Source organism: Gobio gobio (genome assembly GCF_949357685.1).
Source record: "Gobio gobio genome assembly, chromosome: 13".
NCBI classification, from domain to species: domain Eukaryota; kingdom Metazoa; phylum Chordata; class Actinopteri; order Cypriniformes; family Gobionidae; genus Gobio; species Gobio gobio.
The window spans coordinates 40068388-40089310 of record NC_137106.1 but is presented as its reverse complement, the minus strand read 5'-3'; the positions used below and the strand labels follow the sequence as shown (position 1 = coordinate 40089310).

The 20923-nt window shown below is 40.0% G+C and overlaps 1 protein-coding gene across 1 annotated transcript; it reads right to left on the bottom strand.

The window, feature by feature from the left end:
• Nucleotides 1-870: 870 nt before the first annotated feature.
• Nucleotides 871-20573, bottom strand: gckr (glucokinase (hexokinase 4) regulator; the record flags this gene model as incomplete). Its single annotated transcript, XM_079832774.1, has 19 exons — nucleotides 20446-20573; nucleotides 20097-20276; nucleotides 19909-19977; nucleotides 16508-16576; nucleotides 16271-16344; nucleotides 16122-16188; nucleotides 13524-13577; nucleotides 10948-11042; nucleotides 10732-10837; nucleotides 10474-10592; nucleotides 9784-9882; nucleotides 9518-9615; nucleotides 9329-9402; nucleotides 8981-9077; nucleotides 8766-8848; nucleotides 6934-7014; nucleotides 6691-6834; nucleotides 5470-5604; nucleotides 871-1014 (listed from the first exon to the last, which is right to left on the bottom strand). Exons 1-19 carry the CDS (start codon nucleotides 20464-20466, stop codon nucleotides 871-873), a joined length of 1809 nt encoding a protein of 602 aa, XP_079688900.1. The 5' UTR covers nucleotides 20467-20573.
• Nucleotides 20574-20923: the final 350 nt, after the last annotated feature.

Below are 20923 nucleotides of genomic sequence, written 5' to 3'. Positions count from 1 at the left end.
TTGAAAGCTTAGAATGTCTACTTTCTGGAGATATGCATCACTTTGTTATTTACACTAAATTACTCTGGGACCATTTTCACCTGGATTTGGCCTACCCAAATTGAAAAGCTTCCCATACCCACATACAGTGGTCTAAATACAAAATTGTGGTGTAGATTTATAGGAAACCCTTTGAAGTTACATAAAACACTGCTAAACGTGATACACATTTAAGTATATGTTTTCTGAGCTGTAATAAACCCCCCAAAAAAGAGGCGCTTTTTGATTTTTTTGGTTATAAATTCATTTTTGAAAGTGTGTAACTCAGGCCCTGTGTGCAGACATTTAGTTTTGGCTGTTTCCACAAGATTGCAGCAAATATTGGAAAAAAAAGAATTTTGGAAGGGAGGAATATTACCTTTTTCTGGAATTTAGTGGAATCTGCCAAAAACTGTCTGCAGGGTGCTAGAGCACACAGGGCTTGAGGTATACACTTTCAAAAATGAATTTATAACAAAAAATTCAAAAAGCGCCTACTTTGTTTGTCTTTTTTGGGGGGAGGGGAGGGTGGGTTAATATAGCTCAGAAAACATATACCTACATGTTTATCACCTTTAGCAGTGGTTTATGTAACTTCAATGGGTTTCCTGTAAAATGACACCAACATTTTGTATTTAGACCACTGTATGTGGGTATGGGAAGCTCCCCAAAAATGGTCTGAAAAAATGTCCCTTCATTGTATTTTATTCTGTGTTAAGTCTGCAGTGCTCTTGTTTTTCGATTGGTAATCTTAATTTATTTGATTATTTATTTGATTATTTTGATTTATTATTAAATTTGTACACTTGCAAAGTATAAATGAAAATATACATCATTTAAGTATGAATCATTTTATTGTGTGTTCAGTGCTCTTGTTTTTGAGGAGTTGAGGCAGGTGCTCACTGCATCTCGAATCACAGGATGACAATCCAAATGACGCTGTGCTTCAGCATGAGTGCAGCCACTCTGGATCATCACCAGTGCAGTCGGGACCACCTACCAGGGCAGAACATATCAGGTTTAACAGTTAAATCTGCCTTTGATAAACAATGCCTCATTAAACTTTATAATAATTGACTTTCTCCTATCATTTAATATGCAGAGGCAACTGTAATTAAGCAGAGCAAAAGTGTAATCAATGTGGTGCCATCAAACCACTGCTCTACTCAACCTGTGGTTTGCATTTGGGGTGCGGTTATTTGTTTCTCTGGGAACAGTATTTGGGAAACCTGTTCGAAAACAATTTTTCAAATTTTTTGCAATTCTGTATGGTGACTCTAGTGGCACAGAAACTACACCCTTCTGTTCCATTTTTCTTACAGTACTAATCACTCAATGTCAATATGTTATGTATTATTGGTTGTTTGTAATCACCCCCTTACTGTATTGTTGTCACATGCCTGTCCTGTCTCGTGTAGCACATGTGGTGTTTTGTATTCTCGTGTCCCTGTCTGATCCCTCCCCCTTGTTATCTGTTTAGTGTTTGATTTCTCCCACCTGTTCCCTCCTGATTTCTTCCCCTTTATATAGTTCCCATGTGTTCACAGTCTTTGTCGGCACGTTGTATTGTCTATAGCCGCGTTTCCACCGAAATTACCCGGAACAATTTGTACCAGGAACTTTTTTTACAGGAACTTTTTTCCCCCCAGATCTGCTACTGTCTGCGTTTCCACTGCGGTCTAAAGTACCGGGAAGATTAGGCAAATTAGTCCGGTGATGTAGGACTGCGCGCGGCTGCTTCTCCCTGTCACCGACGGACAGTAATAATTTTTGCGCGATACTGTCTGCAACAATAACGAGGAGATGCAAGCAGCGCTGCTTTTGGTAGTTATGTATTGGTTTTAATAAAGAGGTAATTAACAAAACGGCGGTAACGAGCACTGATACTAAAGAGTATTCTGAAAGCTCGTAAAGCTAGATCTAAAATTAGACAACGTATGTTATTATCAGCTATTACAGACATTGACCGTGCGATTGCTGAGCGAACGCGCGCCATCGGACAGAAAGAGCAGACTGATATTTACTGAACGCAGAACGAACGAACCTCGCAAAAGACTTTTAAAGCTGCCGGTTGAAATAAAATGCGACGTGAGTTCAACCAATCAGCATGTTCAGCGCCCAAATCCCACCCCCGAAAGTTCCCGAACTTTGAAAAAGTACTACCCCGAGAGCAGGGCCGTTTGGAGGGGGAAATATTTACCCGGAACTTCATTTATACCCTGGTTCCTGCGGTCGAAACACACCGAGTACCACCCCAAAGTTCCTAGTTCCTGGGGAAAGTTCCTGCGGTGGAAACGCGGCTTATGTCTCCTGTTTCCCTGTGATTCCTATTTTCCTCGCATTGGTATGTTTTGAGTTTATATGTGTTTTCTGATTATGTGTTTTGCCCCATTGTGGGTTTTGTTTTGTGTTTATGTTTTATTTTGTTAATAAATCTTAATTTATCTGCACTTCAGTCCTCGCACCAGTTTCACTTGTTTGAGCGTGACAGAACGTGCCGACCATGTCAAGGACTCAGCAGAGAGAGAATTCGATCCCGGAACCGTTTACCACATGTCCTCAGTATGAGAGGATGCTGAGGTTCAGAGTCCTCCAACTACTCCGACAGGAGGGGATGGAGATCAGGAGGTTTGCCGGGAGATTCCTGAAGACGGCCAAGGGACTTAAACTCAGTGACTCGGCTCTCAAAGACCTTTTTAATTATTCACTAGATGAGCCCATGGACTGGCTGCTCATGAGTGTTTATGATGGAGGTACTTTTGAGAGGATGGTGGAGGGTATCGCTCGTCAGCAGGAGAGAGCTGCCAGGGAGATGTTCCCTGCTCTGGTGGTCCCTGCTCGGATGGTCTCCGCTCTGGTGGACCCCGTTCCGGTGGTCCCTGCTCCAGTGGTCCCTGTTCCGATGGACCCAGTTCCGGTGATCCCTATTCTGAAACGGAGGAGGAGGTGAAAGGTTCCCTCCACGACAGTTCCGGTGGACCCTGTTCCAGTGGACCCTGTTCCGGCGGTCCCTGCTCCGGCGGTCCCGAGTCCGGACACGGCCTGGAGGGCTGTGATGGGATGTTTCGTGGTGGCAGTCCTGCATGCTTGGGAGGAGCACAGGGCTTTCTCCAAAGCTCCGGAGGTGGTCTCGGTGGTCCCTGTTCCGGTGGTCCCTGTTCCGGTGGTCCCAGTTCCAGTGGACTCCGTTCCGGTGGTCCCTGTTCCTGTTGTCCCAGTTCCGGCGGTGGATCGTGTTCCGGTGGTCCCAGTTCCGGTGGTGGATCGTGTTCCGGTGGTCCCAGTTCCGTTGGACTCCATTCCGGTGGATCGTGTTCTGGTGGTCCCAGCTCCGGTGGATTGTGTTCCGGTGGTCCCAGCTCCGGTGGATCCTGGTCCCAGTTCCGGTGGATTGTGTTCTGGTGGTCCCAGCTCCGGTGGATCGTGTTCTGGTGGTCCCAGCTCCGGTGGATCGTGTTCTGGTGGTCCCAGCTCCGGTGGATCATGTTCCGGTGGTCCCGGTTCTGGTGGATCGTGTTCTGGTGGTCCCAGGTCCGGGGGATCGTTGTCCCTGCTCCGGGGATCGTGTTCCGGTGGTCCTAGCTCCGGTGGATCGTGTTCCGGTGGTCCCAGTCCCGGTGGTGGATCGTGTTCCGGTGGTCCCAGTTCCGGTGGTGGATCGTGTTCCGGTGGTCCCAGTTCCGGTGGTGGATCATGTTCTGGTGGTCGCTGCTGTGCCGGACATGCCACCCAGGCTCCTGCCTCGGCCCGCGCCGCCTGAACTCTGTGGCTCGCCCTGGCCGCCTGAACTTTTTGTTTCCCCTGTCCCTCCCTGGTCTGTCCCCTCCCCCTTGTTATCTGTTTAGTGTTTGATTTCTCCCACCTGTTCCCTCTTGATTTCTTCCCCTTTATATAGTTCCCATGTGTTCACAGTCTTTGTCGGTACGTTGTATTGTCTACGTCTCCTGTTTCCCCGTGATTCCTGTTTTCCCCGCATTGGTATGTTTTGAGTTTATATGTGTTTTCTGATTATGTGTTTTGCCCCATTGTGGGTTTTGTTTTGTGTTTGTTTTATTTTGTTAATAAATCTTAATTTATCTGCACTTGAGTCCTCGCACCAGTTTCTCTTGTTTATGAGCGTGACAATTGTGTTCATGCCTTCCGGCATAAAATCTTAATTTATCTGCACTTGAGTCCTCGCACCAGTTTCTCTTGTTTATGAGCGTGACAATTGTGTTCATGCCTTCCGGCATGCACTATCAAACCCTTGCAACTGATCCAGAATGCAGCGGCGAGGGTGATCTTTAACGAGCCGAAGAGAGCGCACGTCACGCCTCTCTTCATCAGGCTCCACTGGCTACCAATAGCCGCTCGCATCAAATTCAAGGCACTGGTACTCGCCTTCAAAGCAACCACTGGCTCTGCACCAATTTACCTTAACTCGCTTGTTCAGACATACACACCCTCCAGGAGTTTGCGTTCTACCAGTGAACGACGCCTTGTGGTGCCATACCAGAGAGGCATGAAATCACTGTCACGGACCTTTTCCTGGACTGCCCCCACCTGGTGGAATGACCTGCCGATCTCAATTCGAGCAGCCGAGTCTGTAGCCATTTTCAAAAAACATCTAAAGACGCATCTCTTCCAGCAGCACCTGACCAATCAAGAATAGCACTTAACATTCTATTCATTTTTCTGTCTGTCTAATTTATTTAAAAAAAAAAAAAAAAAAAAAAAAAAAAAAAAAAAAAAAATCCTGTGTGTTCTGTGTTAGATTAACTGAGACTTGTTACAGCACTTGCATACTGTAGCCTCTGACTGTTGTAGTTGCTTCTATGGCTCTCATTTGTAAGTCGCTTTGGATAAAAGCGTCTGCTAAATGACTAAATGTAAAAAATGACTAAATGTAAATTGTATGTAGTTTCTCCAAGGCCAATGAAATGACTGAAGAAATCATCATTTGAGTGTCGGACACCTGTGACAGCTTTCTATGTTTATATTTATACTGTCAGAGTTGTGTTCTGGTCAGTTGAGAAAATATATATACATAAATAATTATTCATACTTACAGGTTGTGATTCTGAGGAGCAAGCTGGTCCAAATAAACTGGGTACTGACCCATCTTTCAAGAGCAAGCGTTTTGTGAATCCCGCTTTGAAGTACGAGATTTGACGTTTTTGAGAGCGGGTCAAGTTGTTTGCAAGTGGATAATGTAAAACATAGGCGGCATTATGAAAATGTCTTATCTTGTGACGTAGAGCCGACGAATTACAGATGCCTCATTTAGGTGGTTTACAACTTTATTATTTTAAACAGCTGTATTACACACTGCATGAAAGGGAATATTTGGAAAAACCATAATAGGGGCACTTTAAAAGCAACTCTTAGGCTATGTAACCTGGTCATTTTTTTTAATCTTTAAAACTTAAGTCTGCCTCCACAGATGTTCAAGATAAATAAACCAGTTCTTACTCGCTCCCGTCTGTTAGCAGCATCTGTGTGTGCGCGGACATCTGCTGATGTCATGTCTTCAGTCAGATCATCTGTACTGTAGATGGCTCTCAGTAGAGCACTTTCACACTCTGTTGTGGAGCTGCCTGTGAACCACTGACAGTGATGGCATAAAATTGAATCGACCATACAGAAAGCACACACAGGGGTTCCAGCTCAATTACTTTTCAAAACTGAAAGCTAAAATTAGACAGATATAAGATCTGAAGAAAATATGATTGGTGTTTGCCTATGCAAAATTATTTGTTACAAAGTCATGGTGCTGCCAAAGTACTTTCAATAGTTGCTAGCTAGGGCATGGCATTCAATGGCACTCACCCCCATCTCATCCAAGTCTTTCTTCAGTTGAAAAGAAATTACGTTTTTTTGGAGGAAAACATTCCAGGATTTTTCTCCACTCCATTGACTTACATGACAACCAAAATGTTGAAGGTCCATGCAGTTTCAAAGGGCTTCGAAGGGCTTCAGAGGCTCTCCGCGATCCCAGACGAGGAATAGGGTCTTATCTAGCGAAACGATTGGTCACTTTCAAGAAAAAATTAAAATTATTATACTTTTTAACCTAAATTGCTCATCTTGCGCTGCTCTGCGGCTCGCCAGTCACGGCGTGCGCAATCACGTCGAACACTAGACGTAGGCAGAAGTACTGCCTTGTGTTTACAAAGCGCACATGCGAAGACTAATACAAACGCCCTTTGGCAAAAAAAAAGGGTAAAACAATGATGTCAGACAATTTTGAAGTTGAAGATGGAGTGTTTTTTGGTAAAGGGCGTTTGTATTAGTCCTTGCACGTTCGCTTGGGGCGTTACTTCCGCCTACGTCTAGTGTGACGTTTTTGACGTGACTGGCGAGCCGCAGAGCAGTGTAAGATGAGCAATTTAGGTTAAAAATTATAATATTTTTTTATTTTTAGTTTTGCTAGATAAGACCCTATTCCTCATCTGGGATCACACAGAGCCTCTGAAGCCCTTTGAAACTGCATTGATTTGGACCTTCAACATTTTGGTTGTCATGGAAGTCAATGGTGTGGAGAAAAATCCTGGAATGTATTTTCTTTTCGGCTGAAGAAAGAAAGACATGAACATCATGGATTAGATGGGGGTGATTAAAATATCAAGAAATTTTCATTTTGAAGTGAACTGATCCTTTAAGAGATCAGTACAGACAATTCATTACTAATACCTGTAAGATGTTTATGGCTCTCCTGTACAACTTGCTGTTAGTTACTCTGAGATCTATCATGTAATTCATGTAGACTTTTCCCTTCAGTACATGAGCTCCTGTGCTGATCGCATTAAGACACAATTTGGTTGAAAGCTCCCAGTGCTGTCTCTGTTGAATAAAAGAAGGCATGAATTTCTTAACTTTATTAAACTTGTAAATCTTGGTATTATAATATAAATATGACAACTAAATATTACTTACCATTACAACTGAGTTCTCATTCTTTGAAGAAACCGGCCATGTGATGTTCAGGACTGATTCAAACATGTTGCAAACTCTTTCCTAAAACAATACAGTATAGACAGGTATAAATATAGTTTTCACAAAATATTAGTTGTTTTAATACCTTTTGCAAGACTGTGGCAAGCAGCGAGGCAGAGGGACCGTGAGAATGGGGCGAGGCTGGTGGTGAGTGATAATGAGAGCCAGCTGCTCACTGCACCGGTCTCGTGTCTCACAGAAGAGCTCGGACGCATAAAAGGAGGAGCAACGACAGTGAAGGACGAGAGAGGACCAGGCCTGGACTTTAAGTTGTTTTCTTTACGTTTTGTTATGTGTGTGCGTGGCAGTCGTCCGTGAGGGTGTGTTTTTGTTTATTTGATTAAAGTTTTTTAAATGTTCGTCGGTTCCCAGCTCCTTCTTCCCATATCAACATACTTCATTACAAAAACATTGTAACACCATTTCATGCTTTTCATCGCCAGAAAGATCTTTCTTCCTCCTCGTATTGCATGAGAACTGTGACTTGCTTAATATTGTGGAACAATTACAGACGACAGGGCTCAGTGCTTGGACCACTTCTCTTCTCCATCTACATGTCATTATTAGGATCTGTCATTCAGAAACATGGCTTTTCCTATCACTGCTATGCTGATGACACTCAACTCTACTTCTCATTTCAACCAGATTATCCTACAGTTGGTGCTCGTATTGCAGCCTGCCTGACAGAAATTTCTGGCTGGATGAAGGAGCATCACCTTCAACTCAATCTTGGAAAGACAGAACTGCTTGTGGTGTCAACCAACCCAGCACTTCATCAAAATTTCTCCATTCAGCTAGGTTCATCAACCATAACTCCGTCCAGGACAGCTCGGAACCTTGGAGTTGTGATTGATGATCAGTTAAACTTCACTGACTACATTACTGCAACAGCCCGGTCCTGCAGATTTGCGTTATACAACATTAGGAAGATTAGACCCTTCCTATCAGAGCACTTACGCACTCTCCAGAAGCTTGCATTCTGCAAGTGAACAATGCCTCGTGGTGCCATCCCAAAAAGGCATGAAATCACTCTCACAGACCTTTTTCCTGGACCGTTCCCACCAGGTGGAACAACCTGCTTATCTCAATTCGAGCAGCCGAGTCTGTAGCCATTTAAAAAAAAACATCTTAAGACACATCATTTCCAGCAGCACCTGACCAATAAAGACTATCACTTAACTATTCTATTCTATTCTATTCTATTCTATTCTATTCTACTAGATTACTGTACTAGATTATTGCTCTTCTCCTCATTTGTAAATCGCTTGGGATAAAAGCGTCTGCTTAATGATTAAATGTAAATGTAATGGAACAACCACTTCAATAAGTTTTCCATTTACTTAAAAAGACCTGGCAAACTACATAACAAACTCTGTCTGAGATTAATACTAGTTATATAATAATATTTTTTCCATTTACCCAAGTAGACCTTGCAAACTGTCTGAGATTGATGCCAGTTATCTATAAAGATATGAGAAATATAACAAACAAACACTTTCTTTGATAAACTAAAATTAGCTTGTATTGAAATCCTACTGATATGTCACTTGCATAATATTACTATTCTATATATATTTATTCCAACCTTTGTTCTTCGGATAGTTATTTGCACTCAAGAATAAAATGCAATGCCCATGCAAAAAAAATTATCTGATTACATAAACAGCCTTATGCATTTGTAAGACATGGAAGGGAATTATATTAAGAAGTAAGAGTTTTTGCTACAGGCAAAACTCCTGATTACTCATTTTACTCACAGGAAGGGTGAATTTCTCAAGGTCATGAGCAATCACATGCAAATTAGATGTCTTTTGCCTCAGTTGATTGGCCAGCGCCGTCACCTCATGTAGGTCATCTCGAGAAAGAGAGAGAGAGAGAGAGAGAGAGATTAAAAATATATTTAAAGCATATTCAAGGCACTGCTCATATTCCAATGTGACCATATTGTCAAATGCATTTAAATCATAATAGATTTATGTTTTCTCACCATTCACTGTAAACAGAAATAAGATCATGTCATTTGGACTCAGGCTAGGTAAGATGGTGTTCACAAAATCCTTGTGACCAATTATGAATTCTGGCCCCTAAAAATAGTTGTTTTTATTTTAATAGTTGTGAATAAATATTAGAATGAATATTCAGATAAATACTGTATATTACCACAGTGTTCGATTACTGCAGTTGTTTCACATTTAAAGGGATACAGTAGTTTTGCGTATACATACAAAAATGCATACAGGTTTGAAACGACATGAGAATTTGTAAATTATAACAAAATGTAATTTTTGGTACAATCTATGCCTTTAAGTTGTTAAATCAATTGCTTTGAGCTCACCAAAGATGACAGATCTCCTTTGTTTTTCATTTCGCTGAAACCATTGCTGATGAAACCTCTGATGTCCCCAAAATCTGAAAAAAAAAATGTTCTGGGTTCAAAAGTATCCTTGCACTGTTATTAATTTACCCATTTGTCAAATTAACAAATTGAACTAACGTATCATATAATAAAATGACTGTACAGCACCTGCCCCATATGTTGGGATACATTCACTGGCATCAGTTATTCCTATAATGCCAAGAGTTTTCCATCCAAGATAGTACACGTGACCTTTCAACTGAAGGCTGTTGAAACATTTACAGAAATCAATCATAAGTCAGCCTTTAATTATGATGAAACCTTCATTATTAAGATAAATTCTCCACTTTTTACTACCTGAAGTTCAGCCTATTCATGTGAATGGGAAAACTCCAAGGTTTATGCGTTAGGAAGCAATGAAATGTTGGTTGTACCTCTCTCCTGCTCTGTGAATAAGTGCTGCAAGTTCATCACTGTGTGAGTAAGTAGTTTCATAAACCATCTCACTCGCTGTGATCCAGGCAGACATACATCTGAATGACACAATTCATTATGGTAAATTACTCATGAGAGAAGTTTAATATATTTTATGATATATATATATATATATATATAGGGCTGTCAAAAGATTAATCGCGATTAATCGCATCCAAAACAAAAGTTTGTGTTTACATAATATATGTGTGTATACTCTGTTAATTATTATTTATATCTAAATACACACACATTCATGTATATATTTAAGAAAGATTTGCATGTATATACATTTATATAATCTCTAATATATATAAATATAAATGTTTTATATATAAAAATAATATTTTTTTCTTAAATATATACATGCTTGTGTGTGTATTTATATATAAATAATAATTAACAGAGTACACACACATATATTATGTAAACACAAACTTTTATTTTGGATGCGATTAATCGCGATTAATCTTTTGACAGCCCTAATATATATATATATATATATATATATATATATATATATATATATATATATATATATATATATATATATATATATATATATATATATATATATATATATATATATATATATATATATATATATATATATATATATATATATATAACAACTTAAATTGAAAACATACTCAGGTGTCATCATCTTGTCTCTAAAGGCAGCTTCATGTCCGGCCAGAAGAACAGTTTCCAGAATGATTTTAGTTGCACTGCCTCCTTTCATCCTGGATGATCCACTGATGGCCTCAGCCTAAGGAGAGACAAAAGGTTCTTCAACTACAGCAACTGCTTATAACGGGCAGACGCTCCTTAAACAGCAGTAAAAACATTGATGTTTATTAATGTTTATTTGTTCATTTCAATAATTATGTCAATGCAATTTCTCATACCCCCAATACAGGATTTAGCACGAATGCTTTTTTATGTCTCTGCTCTGCATCCATCCTTTCTGCAACATCTTTAAAATGAAATGAACAGGCCTGCATTTGCTCACTCCTGTCAGGATGGCAAGTGTAAGCAATCTGTTGTTGTTATCGATAAAAAACTGTGAATTATTTGTTTGTAATAAACAGAAAGGCATTTAGTTTTGTCTGCATTATCCTTACCTCGCCATATGTATGGGATTGAATCCCACAAGCACTGGGGTGAAGATGTCTAAGCGGTTTAGACAAAAATCCAGTTGCCCAGCAACAAATGGTGCCTTTGAAACAAAACAACATCATGAAGCACGCTCACAGGTTACTTGCAGGGGGCTTTGATATGAGCATGCATTATACACCGATCAGGCAGAACATTATGATCACCTTCCTAATATTTTGTTGGTCCCGCTTTTGCTGCCAAAGCAGCTCTGACCCATTGAGGCATGGACTACACTAGACCCCTGAAGGTGTGCTATGGTATCAGCAACAAGATGTTAGCAGCAGCTCATTTAAGTCCTGTAAGTTGCGAGGTGGGACCTCCATGGATCAGACTTGTTTGTTCAGCACATCCCACAAATGCTCGATTGAACTGCGATCTGGGGAATTTGGAGGCCAAGTCAACACCTCAAACCATTCCCGAACCATTTTCGCTTTGTGGCAGAGCACATTATCCTGCTGAAAGAGACCACAGCCACCAGGGAATAGCGTTTCCATGAAAGGGTGTACATGGTCTGTAACAATGCTTATGTAGGTGGTACGTGTCAAAGTAACATCCACATGGATGGCAGGACCCAAGGTTTCCCAGTAGACATGGCCCAAAGCATCACACTGCCTTCGCCGGCTTGCCTTCTTCCCATTGTGCATCCTGGTGCCATGTGTTCTCCAGGTAAGCAACGCACACATACCCGGCCATCCACGTGATGTAAAAGAAAATGTGATTCATCAGACCAGCACCAGGGGCCAGCATGGGCACCCTGACTGGTCTGCGGCTATGCTGTCCCATACGCAACAAACTGCGATGAACTGTGTAGCTCTGATCTAGTCATCTAGCCATCACAATTTGGCCCTTGTAAAACTTGCTAAAATCCTTATGCTTGCCCATTTTTCCTGTTTCTAACACATCAACTTTCAGGACAAAATGTTCACTTGCTGCCTAAAATATCCCACCCAACAGGTGCCGTGATGAAGAGATAATCAGTGTTATTCACTTCACCTGTCAGTGGTCATAATGTTATGCCTGATCGGTGTATGTAGGGTTGGGTATCATTTTAATTTTAACGATTCCGATTCTGCTTATCAATTCAAATTCTTATAAATTCCTTTTTTTATAAAGGTAAAAAAAAAAAGTAGATTTCGTCAAACAAGAATCAAAAGGCTAAGGAACCAACCCGCATTTGCCTATAGTTTTAAACAAAAATTCCACCAAAACAACTAGCCCAATATAAATTTTAAGCATTTTATTAAAGACAAGAAAACACTCGTATTTAACATAATTAAATAAGAGCAAATAAACAAATTAGCAATAGCACAAATAAATACAAATGAACAAAGATACAAATGAAATTAAGTGTTTTAAGATTTTCAGGTAGGTCTAGTATAGAAGAGGGTACATAAACGGTATCATGTAAAATAGCACTGCACTTTATAAATAAAATATACATTACAAATATAGTTGCAAAAGTTATTCGGTCAAGAACAGCGAGTGAATTTAATTCTTTAAATTAACTTTAATTACACAGATAGCAGCAGGAATATTAGGCTGCTGTCACTTTAAGACCAAAGACTTTAATCTTTAAAGTGCCCTTTAATTAAAATATATGTCCCTCCCTCTTGCAGCATAATCTCTTCTCTTTTATAATGACGTGTTCATTGGCTCAAGGGTGGAACATGTCACTCACATGAGATCAACCAATAGTCCCCATATTTTTTCTTGTTCAAGAAGCTGTTTCAGACACAAAAAACATTTTTTTTACGGTGCCTGAAGGACAGGAGCATTCTCTCCTCGTACTGAGGTGGAAAGCACTCCACTGCACCTGGGTGGGTGCCTACTTCAGTGCTGGGAAGATGAATGTGTATTTAAACTGGATTCATTTATGTAGTAGAAATGTGAAATTAATTTTTAATTTGGTGCCTTCTAGACTGAGAAAAGACAGAACATGTATGTTTGTCTCGTGGATGAAAGACAACAACTCCCAGAATGCACTTGCTTCGCTGCTCAACGAGGCCACTCCCAAAGCCACGGCTACTGGTTATCACTTGCCCACCGCGGCACCGCCCCCTCCGTTGTTTTTATTTTCATAGTAATACAATTATTTTGTTCAGTTAGAGAATAGACAGGCCCCTTTTCTGAATACGTCAGAGATGTTTGGGGCTCTCAAGGGCGACCCCTGATGTCGGTATTTTAACACAATGTCAAAAGTGACCGTCAGAAAGGGAACGGGATATTTCCAGGCTGCTGTTTTGCCGTCTTCTGCTTTAAATGCTCGAGTTCTTTAAAACAGTATGGATTCTGATTGGCTGTCATTGTTTTTATTGTTCATTAGTTGGAAAAAAACGTTATGAAAAATGTCAAATATGTTGTTTCTTTGTTCCGTTATTATCTTTGTTGGGGTGTGGACGTTTAGAACTATGTTGTTCTCATTACACATTGTTCTATTATTGTAGTGTACTTATTGTTCTCATTAGTTATCGCTCTTGGTGTTGTCATGACTATTGTCTTTTACTACTAAATGGAATGTGATTTGAAAAAGCAGACATCATACCGACATGCCACAGGATATTCCAATGAACAGCACATGCTTCTTTCCTGCACAAACCTGTTAGTGGGAAAAGAAAACAGGAAATTGAGAAGAGTTAAGTATTTTAAAGGCAAGGATCACTATTAATATCATCATTCAAATATAAATTATTTCATATCTAAAAGTAATGTACCTCACTTACTTTTCTAATCGATTAGACTTGATTTTCAACTAAAAGATGATGATGAACAAAAAATAAAAACTTATATTGAAGGCGGGACTTGGGTTGAGCAGTTTTGACTTGAGCCTATAAGCAACACCCAGTGTATAACAGTTACAGTTTTTCTCAGTCGCTTTGGTGCATTTCTCGAATCATCCTTAATATTTGCAATGAAGTATGTGCATTTTTCAAAACAGTTCGCACAAACAGCACTACACAATGGATTACCTGCAAAAGCCTGTAACTTACTCAAAATCTTTAGTTAATCTCTCAAAAGTAAGTATTTATGTCAATGAACAAACAAGATAGTCAAAATGCTTAGTCATGTTGTCAATATATCAGTGCACTCTGTTAGTTTACAGGAGAAAAACATGGAAAAAAATATTTTGGAATGTCTTATCCAACCTCTGCAGGCATCTATGATGTCCTCACAGACTACATCCATGACAGCCAGCAGGGTCATGTGGCTGGCGATCGTAGACCTTCCACCTCCATTCTGAGAAGAACTCCTCAATTGAGTTAAGGAATGGAGAATAAGGTGGGAGGAATTCCATCTGCATCCTATATTGGGTCACAAACCATTGCCTGATAGCATTGAGTGAAATTATCCCAAATTACCACAAACTTTGGTAAATCATCTTGAACTTTGGACCGCTCTCATCATCAGGGATGAGAGTACTGTTAGAGGGTCTCTAAGAAGGTGAGGAGATGCAGCTTTGAGCTATTTCAGAGAACTGGTTTCTCATTGGTTGATATACATTAAACTTCATGGGCCCTATTTTAACGATCTGAAACGCAAGTTTCAAAGCGCGAAGCGCAAGTAACTTTGTGGGCGGGTCTCGGCGCTGTTGCTATTTTCCCGGCGGGATAAATGGCTCTTGCGCCCGGCGCAAATCTAAAATGGGTTGGTCTGAAGTAGCTTCATTATTCATAGGTGTGGTTTGGGCGTAACGTGAATAAACCAATCCGAGCGTCATCCAACATTCCCTTTAAAAGCAGGTGCGCAAGTTCCATTATGGATTGCTATTATTATGGCGTATTTACCAGGCGCACGCCAGGAGCGGTTCACAGCCGAGGAGACTGATGTTCTTGTAAGAGCAGTGAAAGACAGAGAAGTGAAGTTGTAATGTTGTACATTATGGTAAAGGTGATTTCACAGTCTTTTTTTTTTTCAGTCTTTCAGTTTTTTCAGTTTTTCAGTCGATTTTTTTTCCTGGTTCTTGACGGACAAACCAATTTGTCAGATGTCCTTATATAGGCTACATATATGTCTTGCCACTATTGGGCAAACAGGTCTTATCCTTAATTATTACAATTAGCCTGAATCATTTGTAAGCTAGATTTATGCCTATTTTTTCACATCTTCGTGGCACACCACAATGATTTCCGTCATGTCATGTGTTAATATTTTTTTAGTGTAACAATTTATGATTTGCAAAAATAACTGTTGCATCTGTGTAGGTTACATGAGCAAAGTGTATGCACGTTGTGCACGCTATACATTATGGTCAAGCATGCGTCCTTAAAATAGCATAATGAACAACGCGCAACGCGCCACTGACTTTAGACTAGGTTTTTTCTGGTCAGTGGCGCAATTGTTTAATGGAACAGCAAAATAGCACCAGGGATTGTTTGCGCCGGAACACGCCTCCTTTTTTGCGCTGAACCGCCCAGGGAGCGCAAGTTCATTCACTAGTTTAGCGACGTGCTTCTGTGGAGGGAAAAGCGCGCTTTGCGTGGGTGCAAAATAGGAATGACACATGCGTCGGTCTACAAAGTCAATTGCGCTGGGTGCAAGATAGGGCCCCATTAGTGAAAGTCAAGATTTACATGCACAATTAATCGATTCGTAACACATTTACAAAAAGTCTATAGAAATGTGTAGAAAATATGCTTGTTTATGACAACTCGATCAACCATTTTGCATTTAATGACTTATTCGATGATTTAATAACTAGATGTTTTGAGGGGTAAGACTATTGCACAGAAAACATTTTGAGCAACAAGACATTAGCAACTGATAATGTAGGAAACTGCAGACAATTGTACATAATCAATTGCATGAATGTACCAAAGCAATCACAACTTTGTTCAAAAGAATGAAAAACTGCTTTTATGATGTGTACAAGTGACAAATGATTTGAAGGTTGAACAAGTAGTTTAGAGAATTTCATTTCTTATCTGAGAAATGCACCAAAGCGACATTAACAACCATTTTGAACACTTGGTAATCACATAACAACAGCCTGGCAACCGCCCAGGACACTCTGGCATTGCGATGAGGTGCTGCTTACATGTTCTTCTGAAAATGTGAAAGAATAGCCTATATTGGGGAAACTGATTTATTACTGTGGTAAAGCTGCATTGCATTGTTTGTCTTCCCTCTCTGCTCTTGTGTTCACCTTGTCCAGCATGCGAGCTCCGAGCACCGGGTCGTCCTCTGGAGCCTCCTGTGATGTCAGCAGGGCCCTTTAAAAACAAAGTCCTGAAATACTGCAGTGTCACAATGGAGTCTCATCTTATGCATCAAACAGACAGACTGTTTATTCACCTGTCACCTCCAGCTATGATGTACGAACAGATCTGTTTCTGTCTTTGGGCGTTCAACATCTCATTAAAGGACGTCTGAGGTGATAGAAAATAGAAACTGAATATGGCAAATATAAAGAAGAAATTTAACAGTGAGGAAAATGTCAGATAGGTTTCTAATTTTATTTCCTTATTTTTACATTTTTTGTTTTTATTTATTATAATTCTTTAAATCAATAATATTTCTTAAACTCTATACCACCAAAAGAAATGCAATACGGCCTGATGTTCCACAACCACTTAAAACTATCAAACTCTCCTCTGGGTCCTGCAAAGACAAATCAGTTATGATGTTTTAACATTTTTTAAAGGACGTATCTGAAATTAATTAAAAGAATAAATTAAATAATTAAAATTACAATAAAATGTTAACTATATACAGTGCCTTGCCAAAGTATTCGTACCACTTCATTTTTCATATTTTGTTGTTGCTGCCTTATGTTAAAATGCTTTTTTTAACATCAATACACTCCATATAGCATAATGACAAAGCAAAAAAACTAAAAAACATTTGTGACAATTTTGCAGATTTATTAAAAAGGAAATACTGAAACAAGTGCATTGCACAAGTATTAGTACCCTTAACTCAGTACTTATTTAAAGCACCTTTCCAGCCTCAAGTCTTTTGGGTATGATGCGACAAGCTTTGCACATCTGCATTTGGTTATTTTCTGCCATTCTTCTCCTCAGATCCTCTCAAGCTCTGTCAGGTTGGATGGGGGCCATCGGTCGACAGACATTTTCAGGTTTCTCCAGAGATTTTCGATTGGGTTCAAGCCCAGACTCTGGCTAGGCCACTCAAGGACATTCACACAGTTGCCCATAAGCCACTCCTGCATTGTCTTAGCTGTGTACTTAGGGTCATTGTCCTGTTGGAAGGCTAACCTTCTACCCAGTCCGAGGTTCTGAATGCTCTGGGCCAAGTTATCCTTACGGGTATCTCTATAGTTTGCTGTGTTGAGCTTTCCTTCTATCCCGATGAGTCCCCCAGTCCCTGCTTTTGCAAAACACCCCACAGCATGATGCTGCTTTACTGTTGGGATGGTATTGTGCAGGTAATGAGCAGTGCCTGGTTTCCTCCATACATGAAGCTTGAAACCTTTAGGTACATATTTGCAAATTCAAAGTGGGTTTTCATGTCTTCACTGATGAGAGGCTTGAGTCCGGCCATTCTGCCATAAAGCCCAGATCGGTAGAGTGTTGTAATGATGTTTGTCCTTCTGTACTCACCACTCACCAAGGCCCTTCTCCATCGATTGCTCAGTTTGCAATCAATCGATTTGCTCAGCTCTAGGAAGAGTTCTGGTTGTTCCAAACTTCTTCCATTAAGGAGGCTACATGCTTCTAGTGAACCTACAGCAGATTTATTTTTTTGTAGTTCTCCCCAGGTCTGTGTTTTCACACAATCCTCTCTCTGAGCTCTGCAGGCAGTTCTTTTGACCTCATGGCTTGGTTTTAGATCTGATATGCATTTTCAGCTGTTAGACCCTTTATTGAGAGGTGTGTGCCTTTCCAAATCATACCTTACTAAACCCATTCGATTGAATTTGCCACAGGTTAACTCCACTCGAAGTGTAGTAACATCTCAAAGATGATACAGCTAAATTTCTACTAATACTAGTAATTTCTTACATTTATATAGTGCTTTTCTGGGTACTCAAAGCGCTTTACATTTTAGAAGGGGGGAATCTCCTCAACCACCACAAATGTGCAGCATCCACCTGGGTGATGTGACGGCAGCCATATTGCGCCAGAACGCCCACCACACAAGCTGATTGGTGGAGAGGAGACAGAGTGATGAAGCCAATCAGTATATAAGGACGATTAGGAGGCATTGATGGACAGAGGCCAATGGGCAAAATTGGCCAGGATGCCGGGGTTACACCCCTACTCTTTTTCCGAAGGACATCCAAGGCCATCATTTATCAACAGTGCGTAGAAAAGGTTCTATATTTCGTCCTACGACTGAAATTTAGAATGTGCCTAAGTACAAGAAAATCTGTATTTATCAAATGTGCGCACACAGTTCTTACGCACATGAGTAAGCAATCATTGTTGATAAATCCCACGTGTGCGTAAGTACCATGCTCGTTCGCGTTCACGGTCATTAGCATTCGGAAACGCCTCCGATGAACCACCCTTTAAAAAATCATGTGATTGTGTTTTTTCCTCACCACAATTATGGCAAAGAAGAGGAACTTCACAAACAAAGAATGAGTCGCGCAACAACGTTTAACAACAACAAATTTGCATCACAAATGATTTGCATATTAACAGAATGAAACCCTTTTCAATTTACATCATTGAATTTGTTGGTTGATGGCGCTTTTCTGGCGATGTGGGTGCAGTCTATGGCTCCAATAATGTTTGGGAATCTGGCGATAGCTTGAAAGCCCCATTTTATTTCAGCTTGTTGAGGATTTTGGTAAGGGAACTGGATGTAGGATGGGTCCAAGGAAATAATTGCATCCAACATTTGTCACAGCTGTCTTTTATAGGGGTTGACACCAATTACGCATTGTGTTTAAAATTAATATATATATATATATATATATATATATATATATATATATATATATATATATATATATATATATATATATATATATATAAATTTAGTGTTTTATAATTAAAGGAAATACAGGACATATGTAGATTGCTTAGATTGCTTAATGCACTGTAACACTCTTAAGTGCTTTTTTATGTGTATCACTATTCTACCACTAGATTATCTTCGTAAGCATGCTCAGAGGTGTGCTTATATTTACACACATTTCTATGTATAAGTACAAGTTGGTAAATCCCACACTTTGCGTGAAACTGTTCTTATGCATTCACTACGCACAGATCTGTGCGTACGCACCATTGATGGCCCCTGACCAGGCCCCTGGGATGACCAGACCCCTGGGATTTTTAATGACCAAAGAGAGTCAGGACCTCGGTTTAACATCTCATTCGAAACATGGTGCTCTTTGACAGTGTCCCCATCACTATACTGGGGTGTTAGGACCCACACAGACCACAAGGTGAGCAACCCCTGCTGGCCTCACTTACACCTCTTCCAGCAATCTAGTGTCCCCGAAAAGGGTATGGACTGTATTTTTATATAGAGCTTTCAACAGACCCATGGCCATCCAAAGCGCTTCACATATTGCCTCACATTCACCAATTTATACACCGATGGTGGTGTCAGCCATGGCGCCATCCAGCTCGTCGAGAGCAGCTGGGGTTAGGTGTCTTGCTCATGGACACCTCAACACTTGGTCAGGTGGAACCGGGGATTAAACCACCAACCTTCCGGTTTGTAGACAACCTACACGAACCACTGAGCCACTGCCGCCAGTATGAATACTTAGGCAATAGAATTATTTCACTTTTTAATAAAAGGTATCGAAGGTACCACAAATCTGTTCATTATGGTGTATAGAGTGTAGTTTGATTAGAAAAAAAGTAGGTAAAGCAGTTTAACATAAGGCAGCAACACAACAAAAGGGGTATGAATACTTTCGCATGGCATATTATATAAATATATCAATACTATTTTCATTTTAAAATATACTTAAAATGAAACTTAAAGGACTTAAAGTATATATTACTGACCCTCAGAATCATTTCAACCCTCTTTGCAACATCCACCATCGTTTGGATGATAGATGAACTATACAGTCTCTATAACAAAATGCACAGGTCAACATTGCATGGAAAACTTTTGTTAGGAGTGTAATAAAGAAAGTATTTAGAAATACTTTTAATAAAGAAAGACTTAAGAAAACAAAATTATTCCTCACATATCCTGTTCCAATAGGCCAAACCTGATCAAATGGATCATGATTTATTTTTTTCTCAAAAATCTCAGCGTCGCATCGTTTCAGTATTTGCACCATCTGTTTGCTGTGCGCTCTATCAATATCTCTGCTGATGGGGTTGCATTTCTCCGTCACGGGTAGAGAGAGCTCGTAACACGACTGCTGTGTTAGACAGAAAACTGAGCACTTAAGATTACCAGCATCACTCAAGAAGAGCTCCTTTAATTACATTTAAGTTTACAAGGGAAGAAGATTTGTTGGTCTATTATACTAGCTAAAGGACATTTGAAATGAAAGCACAGGCAGTTAAAAGTGTTCAGTCTTCACTCACCTTCAAGTGATCCATGTTCATCAGATGGTATTAAGACTCCAGCGTTTCAGCTATAATTAGTGCAATGCACAGTGAAAAAGCATGAAATTCAATGCAGTGTGTGCTTGAGAGGAAAAGCCCTAACCAAGAACAAAGTGAGCATAACAAAGTTCACCAAATGAACTTTGCCTCAGCAGCTGTAAAAAATACTTCCCCTCTAAAAGAAAGACATTGACACACACCATAATTTATATATATATATATATATATATATATATATATATATATATATATATTTCAACTGTATTTGATTACTGCATATAATGATCATGTAGTCAAGGCAGTTTTCTATTTTGTTATATTATATTATATTCTAGTATACATCGATCAGGCATAACATTATGACCTAATATTGTGTTTGTCCCCCTTTTGCTGCCAAAACAGCGCTGACCTGTCGATGCATGGACTCCACTAGACCCCTGAAGGTGTGCTGTGGTAT